The 17,573-nt window shown below is 33.1% G+C and overlaps 1 protein-coding gene across 1 annotated transcript in view; it reads left to right on the top strand.

Annotated features, from left to right (window-relative positions):
- LOC111416279 (lysine-specific histone demethylase Su(var)3-3) overlaps positions 1-7,427 on the top strand; it is a 242,010-nt gene extending 234,583 nt beyond the window's left edge. The window contains exons 4-6 of the mRNA XM_071195080.1: positions 5,551-5,703; positions 6,312-6,657; positions 7,016-7,427. Coding sequence (XP_071051181.1) covers positions 5,551-5,703; positions 6,312-6,657; positions 7,016-7,367 — 851 coding nt within the window. The 3' untranslated portion in view covers positions 7,368-7,427. The remainder of the gene's footprint in view (positions 1-5,550; positions 5,704-6,311; positions 6,658-7,015) is intronic.
- The last annotated feature ends 10,146 nt before the right edge of the window (positions 7,428-17,573 follow it).

The raw sequence follows: 17,573 nt of genomic DNA, 5'->3' as shown, positions 1-17,573 counted from the left end.
AACACATCAGGGTATCACCTGTTCAAATTAGAATTTTTTTCGTCGGATAGTTTTTGAGAAAAAAAATCGCAAAGTGGACAAAGTTGCCGGCACCGTCAAAAATAGGCTACTTTTTTCATTTAACTCGCGATTTTAGGATAATCGCGGAGTCGAAAATTTTCTAATTCACATATATTACGTAGAAATGTTCAGTGAATACAACAAAGTTAACCGCAATTTTTTTCATCGGACGGTTCTCGATATATCGATCTTTAAACTGACGAGAATTGACTTTTCAAGTTATACCGAGATTTACTTAACTGGAGTTTATCTAGCGACTGAAGAACCGGCCCTTAATCAAATTAATTTTTTCTTATTGGGGGCTAGACTTCCAGTCGGTAGATAGGTGGAGTCATTTAAATAACCGTACGTAGGTATAATTAGTAAATTTTAAGATCGGGCATTTCCGCCTTCGTATTCGTTGTGGTTCATACTTTCGATCGAGACGTTGACGACTAAAATTGATCAATTAATTAAATAGACAATATTGATGTGTTTCGGTGATTAATTCGTTTTTTGTGTTTTAATCAAAATTCTTAAATACTTCGAATCGGGCATTTCGACAACTGCATTCAGCCAGGCGAAAGCTATCGATTGACATATAAAACATTAAAATCCGTCAAACCGTTCTCTTATTGTAGTCGATTTAGTTTAAATTAATTTTTTTATATTGGGGGCAAAGTACAAGGTTAACGGGAGAGAATTGAAATCGGGCATTTTGTGATTTCGATAGAAGAAACTATGACGAATCGAATGACGTTAGATCTTGATCACCGAGTACATCGTTTATGAGTTATCACCACTTAAAAAAGGTCATTTTTGTGTTATTTTCGTGTACCTTCGCATTATTTTGACGTTTTAGCGGAATTCGAGAGAGATTTCGAATCGGGCATTTCCACTTTCCTATTGGCCAAAGATTGAGCTTTCGAATGAGACATTGTTTATCGAAATCGGTTGACTGGTTCTCTTGTTATAATCAAAATACTATACATGTAAAATCCTATCTAATTGGGGGCTAACTTCGCATAGGTAGACTTTTAGTGACTATTGCGGCAGTCAACGTGTTAATTATAATAGTACTATTATATTTTTCCTCCAGTGATGTCACGTTTCCTACCTCACCCCGTCAATGTCAATTTGTTCGAATTGGATAAGCTTATAACCGATACTCAACGGACCTTGGTTATAACGATTGATTAAAATCGAGTTAGACTACTTCTAAACAATGCGCTTTGTCATTGTTTTCATTAAGCGATGACGTGGTTCTTCAAATCGATTCGCGTCTGCCCGCTGCGCACGCGTGTGAACCGATATTGAGAAGGCGATCTTTTCTCACGCAACGACATCGCCTCAAGAACAATAACCAAAAAACATCATAATTTCAATTGTCGTGCGTGGTTTAAATTAATTTATCTTCACAATTTGTTGAGTCAACGGCGTTGAACGGGCAAAAAGAGAATCGAAATTGACAAGATTTTCGCCGTGCATTGAGGGTTAACTAAATAAATTGCAGTCCGGAAATGGTAATTCGCAAAATTGGTCGTTTTCCATCGACAATTACCGTCTTTACCAAGCTGGGTTAATTGTTTCCTTCTCTCTTATAATTACAACGTGACTTTCCCATCGGCGTTATATTTTACTTTATGATTGTTGCTCCAAGTATTATTGCATCAATTACACTTTTTTTTGCTCGCTGTAAAAGTGTGGAATGAGGAATTTTACTACGCCGCCCCTTGTAGTGTAATAATAGCCGCCTCACGAAGTGAACCCGAAATTTCAAGCCAATGACGGCGACTCCGGACTTTTAAAACTCCTCCCTAAAAGTGCTTTGCTCTTGCTCCTTTATTCCTCCAACCAACGAGAACTCACTCGAACAATTTTCGAGGAAATTACCCAGCTTTGTTTTGCTTTTGTGAAAAGAATATGTAATTTTTTGGCGGAAATAAATACTTCAAACATTTGGCGTATTGTTTATTTCCAGGAAGTTGGTGTTTCAGTTCGACGGCAGCCGTCTGGAATTTATGGTTATACAATTTCGTCGAGGCAGGTGTATAAAATAGGGGGAAATATAATTGTTTTGACCCATAACGGAAATTGGGGCCATAAACTGCTGCTTATTTGATAAAACGATTATATTTAAGTATTATAGTTGTTAATATGTAAATAAAAAGGACGAGAAAGGTGCTCGTTGATGCATATCTTCACCCATAACTTACACAACACCACCATAAATTTCCCTACAATTCTTCATCTCTTCCCGATCTAACCATAAATTGTATCGACGCGTGATATATGCGGGCACTTCCGACTCAGCTATGCCTTTATCTACAATTTTGCAATAAATATAGAACTAGTAAAGCGAATTCAACAAAATATTTGTGGAAAAATATTTCACACTCTAACAAATTCCATGATAAAGATAAAGAAATATTGCTTGGTGATGAATCAAACAATCGTGCCATAAAATGATATAGCATTTAAAAAATAACTTTTGTTGTGTTGAATCTAGATTAAATTTGCTTTAAAATGGGTTTCATTTTATTGCGATATTTCAATTTGTTCTTGATATACAATTATTTTAAATTTAATCATCTTGTTATGCAAACATGAAGTCAAAACATCTTCTCTTCAAGATTACTTGGAATAAAAAATACTTTTTTTGTGTTGAATCTATATAAAATTTGCTTTAAAATGCTTTTAATTCTATGACGATATTTCAAGTTGTTCTTAAGACACAAGTTTTTTAAATTTAACCTCTAATATTATCATGTTGTGGAAAGATGAACTCAAAACATCGTGACTTTAAGATTAATTGGAATAAAGCAATAATTTTTGCGGTGTCGAACCTTGATTAAATTTGCTTTAAAATGCATGTCATATTATACCCACATTTCATCTTGTACTTGAGATACAATTTGTTTAAATTTTACTTCTAAAATCATCATGTTGTGTAAAGATGAACTCAAAATATCGTGACTTCAAGATTAATTGGAATAAAGAAATACTTTTTTTTATGTTGGATCTATATAAAATTTGCTTTAAAATGCTTTCAATTTTATGATGATATCTCAACTTGTTCTTGAGATACAAGTTTTTTAAATTTAACCTCTGAAATTATCGTGTTGTGCAAAAATGAACTCAAAACATTGTAACTTTAAGATTAATTGGAATAAAGAAATATTTTTCTTTGTGTTGAATCTATATAAAATTTGCTTTAAAATGCTTTTAATTTTATGACCATATCTCAACTTGTTCTTGAGATACAATTTTTTTAAATTTTACTTCTAAAATCATCATGTTATGCATAGATGAACTCAAAATATCGTGACTTCAAGATTAATTGGAATAAAGAAATCCTTTTATTTATGTTGGATCTATATAAAATTTGCTTTAAAATGCTTTCAATTTTATGACGATATCTCAACTTGTTCATGAGATACAATTTTTTTAAATTTAACCTAAACAATTATCATATTATGCAAAGATGAACTCAAAACATCGTGACTTCAAGATTTATTGGAATAAAACAATAATTTTTGTCATGTTGAATCTTGATTAAATTTGCTTTAAAATGCATCTCATTTTATGCCGATATCACAACTTGTTCTTGAGATACATTTTCTTTTAAGTTTTACTTCTAAAATCATCATATTATGCAAAGATAAACTCAAAACATCGTGACTTCAAGATTAATTGGAATAAAGAAATACTTTTTTTTATGTTGGATCTATATAAAATTTGCTTTAAAATTCTTTCAATTTTATGACGATATCTCAACTTGTTCTTGAGATACAAGTTTTTTAAATTTTATTTCTAAAATCATCATGTTATGCATAGATAACTCAAAACATCGTGACTTCAAGATTAATTTGAATAAAGAAATACTTTTTTTTGTATTGAATCTATACAAAATGAGCTTCAAAATGCTTTTTATTTCATGGCGACATCTTAATTTGTTCTTGAGATACAAGTTTTTTTTGAATTTAACTTCTAAAATTATCATGTTGTGCAAAGATTAACTCAAAACATCATGACTTCAAGATTTATTGGAATAAAGGAATTATTTTTGTGATGTTGAATCTTGATTAAATTTACTTTAAAATGCATCTCATTTTATGCCGATATCTCAACTTATTCTTGAGATACACTTTCTTTTAAATTTTACTTCTAAAATCATATTGTGCAAAGATGCACTCAAAATATCGTGACTTCAAGATTAATTGGAATAAAGAAATACTTTTTTTTGTAATAAAATTTGCTCTAAAATGCTTTTAATATTATGATGATATCTTAATTTGTTCTTGAGATACAAGTTTTTTTAATTTAACCTCTAAAATTATCATCTTATGCCAAGATGATGTCAAAACATCGTTCCTTCAAGATTTATTGGAATAAAGCAATAACTTTTGCGTTGTTGTATCTTGATTAAATTTGTTTTAAAATGCATTTCATATTATGCCGATATCTCAACTTCTTCTTGAGATACAATTTTTTAAAATTTTACTTCTAAGATCATCATGTTATGCATAGATGAACTCAAAACATCGTGACTTCAAAATTCATTTGAATAAAGAAATACATTTTTTTGTATTGAATCTATACAAAATGTGCTTCAAAATGCTTTTTATATCATGGCGACATCTTAATTTGTTCTTGAGAATTTGTTCTTTCTGTTTTTTGAATTTAACTTCTAAAATTATCATGTTGTGCAAAGATTAACTCAAAACATTGTGACTTTAAGATTTATTGGAATAAAGCAATAATTTTGGTGATGTTGAATATTGATTAAATTTGCTTTAAAATGCATCTCATTTTAATGCCGATATCTCAATTTGTTCTTGAGATACACTTTCTTTTAAGTTTTACTTCTAAAATCATCATATTATGCAAAGATGAACTCAAAACATCGTGACTTTCTAGATTAATTGGAATAAAGAAATACTTTTTACGGTGTTGAATCTTGATTAAATTAGCTTTAAAATGGTTTTCATGTTATTGCGATATCTCAACTTGTTCTTGAAATACAATTTTTTGAAATTTACTTCTAAAACCATCATGTTATGCATAGATGAACTCAAAACATCGTGATTTCAAGATTAATTTTAATAAAGAGATTTTTTTTTGTTGAATCTATATAAAATTTGCTTTAAAACACATTCAATTTTATGACGATACCTCAATTTGTTCTTGAGATAGACATTTTTTAAATGTAATTTGTTGGAATAAACCAATAATTTTTGCAGTGTTTAATCTTGATTAAATTTGGTTAATATGTATTTTATTTCATGCCGATATCTCAACTAGTTCTTGAGATATGAAATTTTCTATAAATTTTTCAAAAACTATTTTTGTGCTTTCTAACACAAAACCGTTTTTATCTCCAAACCGATTGGTGATAAAGCGCCTTGCTAAGAGCACCTTTTTTGTTCAAAATATTTCAACGAATTCAAAAAATATCTCAAATTATGATTATGATGATTTTATAATATATTTTTTTGTATTTTCTTTCAGTTCGAAATGGTTACTCGTGTGTTCCATTGGCGCTGGCAGATGGTTTGGATATAAAATTGAATGCAGCAGTAAAAAAAGTGGAATACAATCAACGTGGAGTTGAGGTGACCGTGTACAACCCCCGCAATCCGATGTCTACGAATACTTATCACGGTACGGTATCATCCTCAGACGGTTTGAGAAAATAGTTACGGTTTCGTTCAGTTGGTCATGTTATTTTCGCCTCCTCCGCCTCGTTTCGTTTGTGCTTGGACGGTCGTTGGTTCGGCGTGTAATTGATGTGGGATATTTACGACGTGCATTAACCCGGACCGTAACAGCCGGACCGGAGTCTGGAAGTGCGAAATTTACGGCGGGCTGTAAACCAGCGCGCGTAGGGGATGGATTTTATGGTGCGCAGAGGCGCGGCCGACGCGACTATTTTTTTCTATTCAGACAACTGGCGGCCCTCCCATAAAAAAAATACGATTTTCAAATATCGCGTCTCGGTTTACGACGTTACGCATTCTTCGTCGCATCCAATAACGCCGAGAAGTGGTTGTTGTTGCGTGTATGCGCGATTTTTCGCAATTATCTCCTCCCTAGGTTTTCTGCGAATCTTCTCCGGAGGACGCAAATCACCGCTTTGAGTCTATGAGAACCACAACCGAGTCGAGTTTAAAAATCAATTGGTCACGCTATGTATAGAGTAAATAAACACTCTACAATTACCACTCGGTACTTACTAAAACTTTTATGGTGTTTCTTCTTTTTAATTTTAGCTGACGTGGTACTTTGCACCCTTCCTCTCGGCGTACTCAAGCTTAGCGTCGCTCCGGAGAGCAGTCAAGTTAACACCGTTCAATTTTCACCTCCGCTTCCAGATTGGAAAGCAGCCGCAATTAAGCGATTGGGATTTGGAAATTTAAACAAAGTCGTTTTGTGTTTTGAACGAATCTTTTGGAATCCCCAAGCGAATTTATTTGGGCACGTCGGTAGCACCACTGCAAGTAGAGGAGAACTTTTTCTATTTTGGAATCTTTATAAAGCGCCGGTTTTATTGGCTTTAGTTGCTGGAGATGCTGCAGCTATTATGGAAAATGTTACGGATGATGTAATCGTTGGAAGGTAAATTTTTTGTATTGATTAATTCGCTGTCTCATGTAATTTCGAAAGAATCAACGGTCTATTAGTCAATTAGGGCCGACGTTTTAATTGGATAAGCAGATAGGCGCACCTAATTTTTTTCTTATTCATTGACTTCGTTAACAAGCGGTGACATTTCATATTTTTACTCTTGTGTAAATTCAGATCGAAAAGTGATACTCGCGTTGTATAACCAAATTGCAAAACGTCTGATATTTAATAATTGAATAGTATACGTTCGAATCCGGGTTGCTTAAGCGATTGTTTGAATAGTACAGATCACTTTCAAAGAAGTGACTCAATATATCTTTATTTTCTGAATTTCTTTTTTTATATTTAGATGCATCGCTGTGCTCCGAGGTATTTTCGGCCAATCTGGTGTTCCACAACCTAAAGAAACTGTTGTTACACGTTGGAGAGCTGATCCTTGGTCAAGAGGATCTTATAGTTTCGTTGCCGTTGGAAGTTCTGGAAGCGATTATGATTTTTTAGCGTCCCCAGTTATTCCACCGACTCCTCAAGGACAATCGGTAACCTCGGGTCCTGCAAGAGTTTTTTTCGCCGGAGAACACACAATAAGAAATTATCCCGCAACTGTTCATGGCGCTTTTCTTAGTGGTTTAAGAGAGGCAAGTCGAATTGCCGATCAAATAATCGGAAATCCTTGCTTACCCACAAACGACGCCGATTAAACTTAACGAACAACGTTTTTATTGTTAATAAATCTCAATAAATCCTGTTTCCGAACGAAAGAGTTTTTCAGAGTTTTCTTTAAAGTTCATCGTACGTATATCCCCGGACGTAATCCCCTGTCCGTTTTTCTTTTTCGCCGACGAAACGAAAACTGTAAACGTCAATTAGGACGCACTTTACAAGTTCCCATAAACGGCCGATCGCCCTGAATTCACTAATAAACGTATAAATTAATATAATTTACATGATGCTTTGCTAAGATTGACACGCGGTGATATGAGGGGCAACATTTTACTTCGGATTATGCGAGATAATTAAAGCGAAAGATTATTGTTTTTCAATGTGTAAGAACCATACAAAGTTCCACAGAAAAACATTCGATCGAGGATTTAAATTATAATTGATGAGTAACATTCAACTTAAAATTTGTGCATTTTAATACAAAATTGATTTTATCTCTAATCCTGTGGCTGATACAATATTTCACTAAAAGTATTTTTTTATGCAAAATACTTCAAATAATTCAAAAATATACTCAAATTTCAAATTTAGTCATTGGCGTAGATCTTACAGGGTACAAAATAACAATTTTCTCATTTTTGCGCATTTTTAAACACAAAATCATTTTTATCCTAAAATTTGTTGCTTTTACAGTTATTTTTTTAGTTATTTATCAGTAGTTTTTTACGTAAAATACTTTAAAGTATTTGTAATCATCACCAGCATTACAATTTTTAGGTAATAATGAAGTTAAGGGGCGGATAATGAAGATGTCGCTATTTTCCCAATTTTTAGTACATTTTAATACAAAATCGCTTTTATCTACAAATTGGTTACAGATACAACATTTCACTAAGAGTACCTTTTTTACGCAAAATGCTTCAAGCAATTCAAAAATATACTCAAAATTCAAATTTAGTCAGTGGCGTAAATGTTACGGGGAACAAAGTAACGATATTCTAATTTTCGCGCATTTTTAGACAGAAAATCATTTTTATCTCAAAATTAGTTGCTTTTACAGTTATTATTCATCAACAGTTTTTTACGTAAAATATTTTAAAGTATTCATAAACATCGCCTGCATTACAATTTATTCACTAGTATGGAAGCTAAGAGGCGTATAGTGAAGATACTGCTATTTTCCCAATTTTTAGTGCATTTTATACAAAATCAATTTTATCTTTAAATTGGTTGCTGATAGAACGTTTCACTAAGAGTACTTTTTTACGCAAAATGCTCCAAGAAATTGAAGAATACACTCAAAATTGAAATTTAGTCATTGGTGTAGATGTTACCGGGTGCAAAATAAACGATAACCTCATTTTCTCGAATTTCCAAATACAAAATCATCTTTATCTCAAAATTGGAAGCCGTTACAATTATTATTTATTAGTACTTTTTTACGTAAAATACTCTAAAGTATTCATAAACATCCCCTGCATTACAATTTATTAACTAATATGGAAGGTAAAGAGCACATAATTTAGATATCGCTATTTTCCCAATTTTTAGTGCATTTTAATACAAAATCGATTTTAGCTCCAAATTGGTTACTGATACAACATTTCACTAAGAGCACCTTTCTTACGCAAAATGCTTCAAGCAATTCAAAAATATATTCAAAATTCAAATTTAGTCATTGGCATAGATGTTACGGGGTGCAAAATAAACGATAACCTCATTTTCGCGCATTTTTAGTCACAAAATCATCTTTATCTCAAAATTGGATGCTTTTACGGTTGTTATTTATCAGAACTTTTTTATGTAAAATACTCTAAAGAATTCATAAACATCGCCTGCATTAAAATTTATTAACTAATATGGAAGTTAAAGGGCACATAATGAAGTTATGGCTATTTTCTCAATTTTTAGTACATTTTAATACAAAAACCATTTTATCTCCAAATTGGATACTGATACAACATTTCACCAAGAGTACCTTTCTTACGCAAAATGCTTCAAGCAATTCAAAAATATACTCAAAATTCAAATTTAGTCAGTGGCGTAGATGTTACGGGGTGATAAAAAACCATATTATCATTTTCGCGCACTTTTGGACACAAAATCATTTTTATCTCAAAATTGGTTGCTTTTACAGTTATTATTCATCAGCAGTTTTTTACGTAAAGTACTCAGTAATATGGAAGAATGGAAATTAAAAGACACATAATGAAGAAATCGATATTTTCCCAATTTTTAGTGTACTTTAATACAAAAGCAATTTTATCTCTAAATTGGTTAACTTTACTTAACTTACTCAACTTTTTCAAAATAACGATATTCTCATTTTTGCGCATTTTTAAACACAAAATCATCTTTATCTCGAAGTTCACTCCAAAGGTGGCAGTGCAGTTATAATAAAATACAATATTACCCATTACCAAAGGATGGAATACAGGACAAGGATGATACAGGCTACGTCAGTCAATATAAGAACAAAAACTTATGAGCTAATTGTCACAGCTATTTATTGCTCACCCAGACATACTATCAAAAGAGAACAATACATAGAGTTTTTAGAATTACAAGGCTATAGGTCCATCATAGGAGGAGACCTCAATGCGAAGCACACCCACTGGGGATGAAGGCTTATCACAACTAAGGGAAGAGAACTTTTCAACGCAATCAAGCAATTGAATTGCGAAATTTTATCTATAGGCAAGCCAACGTATACCGATACGAACAAAATCCCAGATTGGATTGACTTTTTCATAACAAGGAATGTATCAGTAAACTACATGCAAGTAGAAGAGGCATGGGATACGAATTCTGACGATTTTCCTATCCTACTCACGCTCAGCGACTCAGTCATACAGAAGCAAAATTCACCTGCAATAGCAGGTATCTGTTAACAATAGTTAACAGACAAACAGATTGGCGAAGTTTGCAAATCCTAGAAGACAGAATTAACCTCGCAGTTTGCCTTAACTCCAAAGAAGTGCTTGATAAGGATATCGAGTTACTGGTTAACTGTATCCAACAGGCAGCATAGGACAGTAACCCTAAATTAAACGCAAGAACAAAGGGACCCTAAGGAAATAACCCTAAGAAACCTACCCTAAGGAAATAAAAGATCTAATCCGACAGAGACGCAATCTTAGACGCAAATGGCAAACTAGGGCTCCAGAATTTAAAACTAGGTTGAATAATACCACCTAACAGCTGAGAAGGGTTTTCAAGAATAATGCTCTAAACGGGCACCCTAAATGAATTGACGAACGACAAATCTACGGATTACTCACTATGGAAAGCTACCAAAAGACTAAAGAGGGCAATCACACAAAATTTACTAATTAGAAATAAGGATGGAAGCTGGGCTAGAAATAATGAGCAAAAAGCAAATAGATTTGCAAAACACCCAGCAAACACATTTAAAACCTACGCAGGAGAAGAGCAGTTAAAACTGATAATACAAAATCAGGACACTGTGGAAATAACCTTCACTACTCCAAGGGAGATATCCACTGTAATCATAGAAAATATCGACCCGAAGAAAGCTCCTGGTTTTGACCTAATTACAGGCGAAATTTTAAAACATTTACCAAAGTAAGCTATAGTCAGACTGACACATATTATTAATGCAGCCTTCAGACTCAAATATGTGCTTACCCTGTTCAAAGTTGCTGAGGTTATAATGATCCCTAAACCGGGGAAACCACCAAACGAGGTTCAGATCAATTAATTGATCTGATTATAATCAGATCAATTATTTGAGAAAATACTATTAAAAAGACTAAATCCTATACTTGAGGAAAGAAATTTGATACCACCACATCAGTTTGGATTCAGAGAGGGACACTTTACCATATCCCAGATACATACATTTATTCCCAGATAACTGACGTCATAGAAAAATCGATAGGGGGAAGGAAAGTCTGTTCTTCTATCTTCTTGGATTTGGCTCAGGCATTTGATAAAGTTTGGCATAAGGGACTCAAATACAAACTGAAAAACTCATACCCAAACAGTATGCACAACTGCTAGACTCGTATATATCAGAACGAGCCTTTAGAATAAAGCAAGAAGATGGTTATTCTGATTTTAAAGAAATTAATGCAGGCGTGCCACAAAGAAGTGTACTTGGACAAAAGGTACAGGGCTGACCTTTTGTACACTTGTGACATTCCTAAAATAGAAAACGATACTATTGCTACTTTTGCTGATGGCACGACATCAGCAAAATAGACTACAGACATCAATTAATAAAATTAATGACTGGACTAAAAAATGGAGAATTACCTTAAATAAGAATAAATCGTTACCTGTTAATTTTACAAACAAAAGGGAGCAATATGTAGCAATCAGAGTAGATGATAAACAGATACCATATGCGAACACAGCAAAATATCTGGGATTAACGTTAGATGTAAAATTTCGTTGGAATATATATCAAGAAGAAACGGGAAGTGCTCGGAATCAGATATAAGAAAATGTATTGGCGGTTAGGAAGGAAATCCACTCTGTCAACATACGTACAATAAATTGCTTATGTATAAATAGATTCTGAAACGATATGAATATATGGGATTCAACTATTGGGATGTGCCAGCGAAAGCAACACCCAAATCATTAAGAGATTCCAGAATAAAGTGTTAAGGATCATCGTTGATGCACCCTGGTACTTTCGAAGTAGTTACATCCAACGGGATTTGGGGCCAGATGATCAATAAATTTGCCAACAGCCATGAACGGCTCTTAGACCACGTGAATATTAAGGCCATCCAGCTCCTCGACAACACCAACCAGACGAGAAGACCCAAGAGAACGAAACCTTTTGAGCTAGTTGTTTGTTGATGAACCATGTTTAGTGCTGGAGTTTATTTTTATTAGTACAATCTAAGGAACTTCTACTGAGTAAGGCTCCTAGTTTTAAGATACTCGTAGTAAATTAGGTTGGAATAAAATTCTTCATTGATCGTATTAATGATCAGATCACAATAAAAATGAAACGTTACGGTTTTATAATAAAAAAAAATCTCGAAATTGGATGCTTTTACAGTTATTATTTATTGGTACTTTTTTACGTAAAATACTGTAAAGTATTGATAAACATCCTCTGCATTACAATTTATTAACTAATATGGAAGTTAAAGGCCACATAATGAAGCTAAAATAAATAGCCCATAATGGCTATTTCCCCAATTTTTAGTGCATTTTAATACAAAATCGATTTTATCTCCAAATTGGATACTAATACAACATTTCACTAAGATTACCTTTTTTACGCAAAATGTTTCAAGAAATTCAAAAATGTACCCAAAATTGAAATTTAGTCAGTGGCGTAGATGTTACGGGGAACAAAATAACGATATTCTCATTTTCTGCGTATTTTTAGACACAAAATCATCTTTATCTCAAAATTGGATGCTTTTGCGATTGTTATTTATCAGTACTCTTTTACGTAAAATACTCTAGAGAGTTCATAAACATCACCTGCATTACAATTTATTAACTAATATGGAAGTTAAGGGACACATAATGAAGTATGGCTATTTTCCTAATTTTGAGTACATTTTAATACAAAATCGATTCTATCTGCAAATTGGATACTGATACAACATTTAGCTAAGAGTACCTTTTTTACGCAAAATGCTTCAAGAAATTCAAAAATGTAAACAAAATTGAAATTTAGTCAGTGGCGTAGATGTTACCGGGAACAAAATAACGATATTCTCATTTTCGCGCATTTTTAGACACAAAATCATCTTTATCTCAAAATTGATTGCTTTTACAGTTATTATTTATTGCTACTTTTTTACGTAAAATACTCTAAAGTATTTATAAACATCCCTTGTATTATAATCTATTAACTAATATGAAAGTTAAAGGGCACATAATGAAGTTATCGCTATTTTCCTAATTTTGAGTACATTTTAATACAAAATCGATTTTATCTGCAAATTAGTTACTGATACAACATATCACTAAGAGTACCTTTTTATGCAAAATGCTTCAAGTAACTCAAAAATATACTCAAAATTAAAATTTGGTCAGTTGCGTAGATGTTATGGGGTGATAAATAACGTTATTCTCATTTTCGCGCACTTTTGGACACAAAATCATTTTTATCTCAAAACTGGTTGCTTTTACAGTTATTATTCATCAGTAGTTTTTTACGTAAAATACTTTAAAGTATTCATAAACATCACTTACATTACAATTTATTCACTAGTATGGTAGCAAGAGGCGTATAGTGAAGATATCGCTTTTTTCCCAATTTTTAGTGCATTTTAATACAAAATCGATTGTATCTCCAAATTGGCTACTGATACAACATTTCACTAAGAGTACCTTTTTTACGCAAAATGCTTCAAGCAATTCAAAAATATACTCAAAATTCAAATTTAGTCAGTGGCGTAGATGATACGGGGTGCAAAATAACGATATTCTCATTTTCGCGCATTTTTAGACACAAAATCATTTTTATCTCAAAATTGGATCCTTTTACAGTTATTATTTATTTGGCTTTTTTTACGTAGAATACTCTAAAGTATTCATAAACATCCCCTGCATTACAATTTATTAGCTAATATGGAAGAATGGAAGTTAAAGGACACATAAGCATGATATCGCTATTTTCCCAATTTTTACTGTACTTTAATATAAAATCGATTTTATCCCCAAATTGGTTGCTGATTGAACGTTTCACTAAGAGTACTTTTTTACGCAAAATCCTTCAAGTAATTCAAAAATATACTTAAAATTATAATTTGGTCAGGGGCGTAGATGTTACGATAAATAACCATATTCTCCTTTTCGCGCATTTTTGGACACAAAATCATTTTTATCTCAAAATTGGTTGCTTTTACAGTTATTATTCATCAGTAGATTTTTACATAAAATACCTTAAAGTATTCATACATACATCCTGCATTACAATTTATTCATTACTATGCAAGCTAAGAGGCGTAATAGTGAAGATATCGCTATTTTCCCAATTTTTAGTGCATTTTAATAAAAATCAATTTTATCTCCAAATTGTTTACTGATACAACGTTTCACTAAGAGTACCTTTCTTACTCAAAATGCTTTAAGCAATTCAAAAATATACTCGAAATTGAAATTTAGTCAGTGGCGGCGTAGATGTTACGGGGTCCAAAATAACGATATTCTCATTTTCGCGCATTTTTGGACACAAAATCATTTTTATCTCAAAATTGGTTGCTTTTATAGTTATTATTTATTAGGACTTTTTTACGTATAATACTTTAAAGTATTCATAAACATTCCCTTGCATTACAATTTATTGACTAGTATAGAAGCTAAAGGGCACCTAATGAAGTTATGGCAATATTCTCAATTTTAAGTGCATTTTAATACAAAATCAATTTTATTTCCAAACTGGTTGTTGATAGAACTTCCACTAAGAGTACTTTTTTATGCAAAATGCTTCAAGAAATACAAAAATATTCTCAAAATTGAAATTTAGTCAGTGGTACAAATGTTACGGGGTGAAAAATAACGATGGTCTCATTTTCGTGGATTTTTGATGATTTAAATTGAGAAATTTTACTATGTAAAAATGAAATAATAAAGGTGAAGAATAAAAAAACATTTTGAGAAAAATAATCTTGGTGATCTGCTATTAGCTGTGGTTGAAAATTTGTTTAGCGCCTCTTGGAGCGCATCCCGTAGAGAGCCGTCCGGCTGCCGGCACATTTTTTCGTAACAACAGGAATCCTTCGGCCATGAATCAAACCTTTCAATATGCTAATGGAACCCGCTCGGCCGCCATCCATCACGACAGCACTGACATGACAAATCGACACGCCGAAAGTGGGACCGACCGTCTTCTGGCCTGCAAATTGGGCTCGGACACGAACTCCACCATCTCGGGCTCCTTCTTTTTCCTTAACCTTTTACTCCTCCTTCTCTTTTACAACTTTTTTTTTGTAAACGTTACTCACGGTAGCATCATCACGACTATAAGATTGGCGAAAAATTAGATACAAATATTTTAATATATTTAATATAAAGTTTCTTTAAGTGATTTTGAGTAATTTTGATTGCGATGACAGTATTTGGGGGGGTCGAATGGAGGGAAAAAATCCAATAAATAACAATTAATTAAAATATTTAAAAGTTAATCGAGTGCGAGCCGGATTCGTTAGAGGAGGCGTGGCCGCGTTATGCCCGAGATTAATGATCCGATTAAATTTTTAATCAACATTTTTTCCCGGGGCGACGGCGTCACCGCCCCGAACCGTTCGACGGGGGCTTTGGGGGGCGCACCGCCGAAGAAAAACCTCTCCAAAAACGACGGTGATGCGGGTCAGTCGGTAGCTCGCTTGATTTAAACTCTGACGACTTAATAGATAGCATCTCCGTAAACATTCGTTAAGTGGTTCGAAAAGACTTGTGCTTGTTGAAGATTAAAAATAAAAAATAAACCCCAAAAATCAAAGTTTATTTTTATTTAATAAGGAAAAAGAAATAATAATGATAAAATATCCGTTGAGTTATTAAAGTATTAAAGATATTAAAGATTTTTTTGTTGCAACTTAATATGGATTTAGTAATCGAACTAAGTATAATTCGTTTATCTCTATAAATCGTTGTGGTAAAAACGTTTTATATAAATCGAAACACAATACCCGAGACCATGCAGATACCGATCTAGTTATAATTTACCTTCAGGGTCGTATCGATTCACGCTACTATATTTGTAAGTTTAATTTACTGTCGGTATTTGCGTAGTAAACAGGGTCTAGTAACTAAGAGTTATGCGAACGATTGTAATTTTTATCGCTCCAGTTGTTATTATGGAAGTGTACACCTGGCCTCTCTACATACTTAAGCGTCTTAATTAAATCAATTCAATATAGGAAAGATTTACTTAAAACATTCATTTCATATATCATCATTTTTTATTCTTTTTATTTAAATTAAATCCATGGGAATTTAAATACATTCACCTTCTTGAATCAATCACTTAAACACGCGTTTATAAATTTTCTCCTTCGTCAATTTCTCATTTTTCAGTAGCCCATATATTCAGGTTGTTGCCATTTTAATGTTGCAACTTAAACAGTACACACACTAACAGGATTGCGACCCGCGCCTGATACAATCTTGTACGACACGATAAATAACGATTGCTGGTTACTGCAAAGAGCTTTTTTTCCCCACTCCATCACCAGCGTGCATTCAGAAGTGTTCCATTTCGAATGTTGCGCGAATTGCGCAAAACCAAAACGCTCGGGGCTGTCCATATTGTCTTCAACTAAGCCACTTAGCTTTGTTTGTTAATTAGACATTGATGGCTGTTGACATGAAGGTTTATCTATCTATTTGCAATACGAGAAGAAAATGTTAAAACGACTCAAATTGGATAAGGAAAATGTCGATTTTTACGGCGACATTTTTTTTCGTTGTTTATGATATAGAGAAAATGAGACGAGGGTCTACGACTATAGTCTATCATCGCTAACAAGAGAAAATAACACGGTACGTAGAGCGGAGTTGACGTATGGAAGGGCGTAAGGGTCAATATCGGGCAATTTTCTTCAATTCGCACGACTTACACCGGTTTGTTTATGATCCAACTTGAATCCTCAACAGGTATTTCTCATCGTTTCTTTTTAACCATTAAATAAAAAATTGTTATATATCACTGCTTCATATTCTTATATCTATATTTAGGTGCTTCCTGGACAATTTTAAATTTAGTTCTTACCCGAACAGGGAACAAAACATCTTTTTCCGTCCCTTTCGCTCTTTCCTCTCTCTGTTCTTCCGCCTCACTTGTCCATCCTTTTGTCATACCATCATTACGCTCACTGCAGCCTTCTTCCCCGGCGGCCTAAACATGTTGAAAGCCTCATATTACTTATTGTCATATATACAATTAACTTACGTGTTACCCCAACATGGGAGGAGTCTCTTCTAATTCACTCCTCCTTGCTCTGTACATCCGCCGCCATATTTGGGGTACTTTTCTTCCTTTATTGTTAGAACTCGGTATAAAAGTCGTCGTTTTTAGTAAAAAGTCTTTTTATCTCGAGAATGGTTGGTGCTACTGCTCTTAAGTAACAGTACATCTTTTGTGTAAAACACATCAAGGAATTCAAAGTTATACTTCAAATTCAAATTAATACAACATTGCAGAAGTTACAACCGATTGAATCAAGACATCTTAATTTTTATGATTTTTATGGTTTTTTACATAAAACACTTCATACCTTGAGAATGGTTGGTGTTACAGC

Source organism: Onthophagus taurus, chromosome 3 (genome assembly GCF_036711975.1).
Source record: "Onthophagus taurus isolate NC chromosome 3, IU_Otau_3.0, whole genome shotgun sequence".
In the NCBI taxonomy this organism is placed as follows: domain Eukaryota; kingdom Metazoa; phylum Arthropoda; class Insecta; order Coleoptera; family Scarabaeidae; genus Onthophagus; species Onthophagus taurus.
The sequence above is the reverse complement of the archived record's forward strand: the minus strand, read 5'-3'. Positions and strand labels throughout refer to the sequence as shown.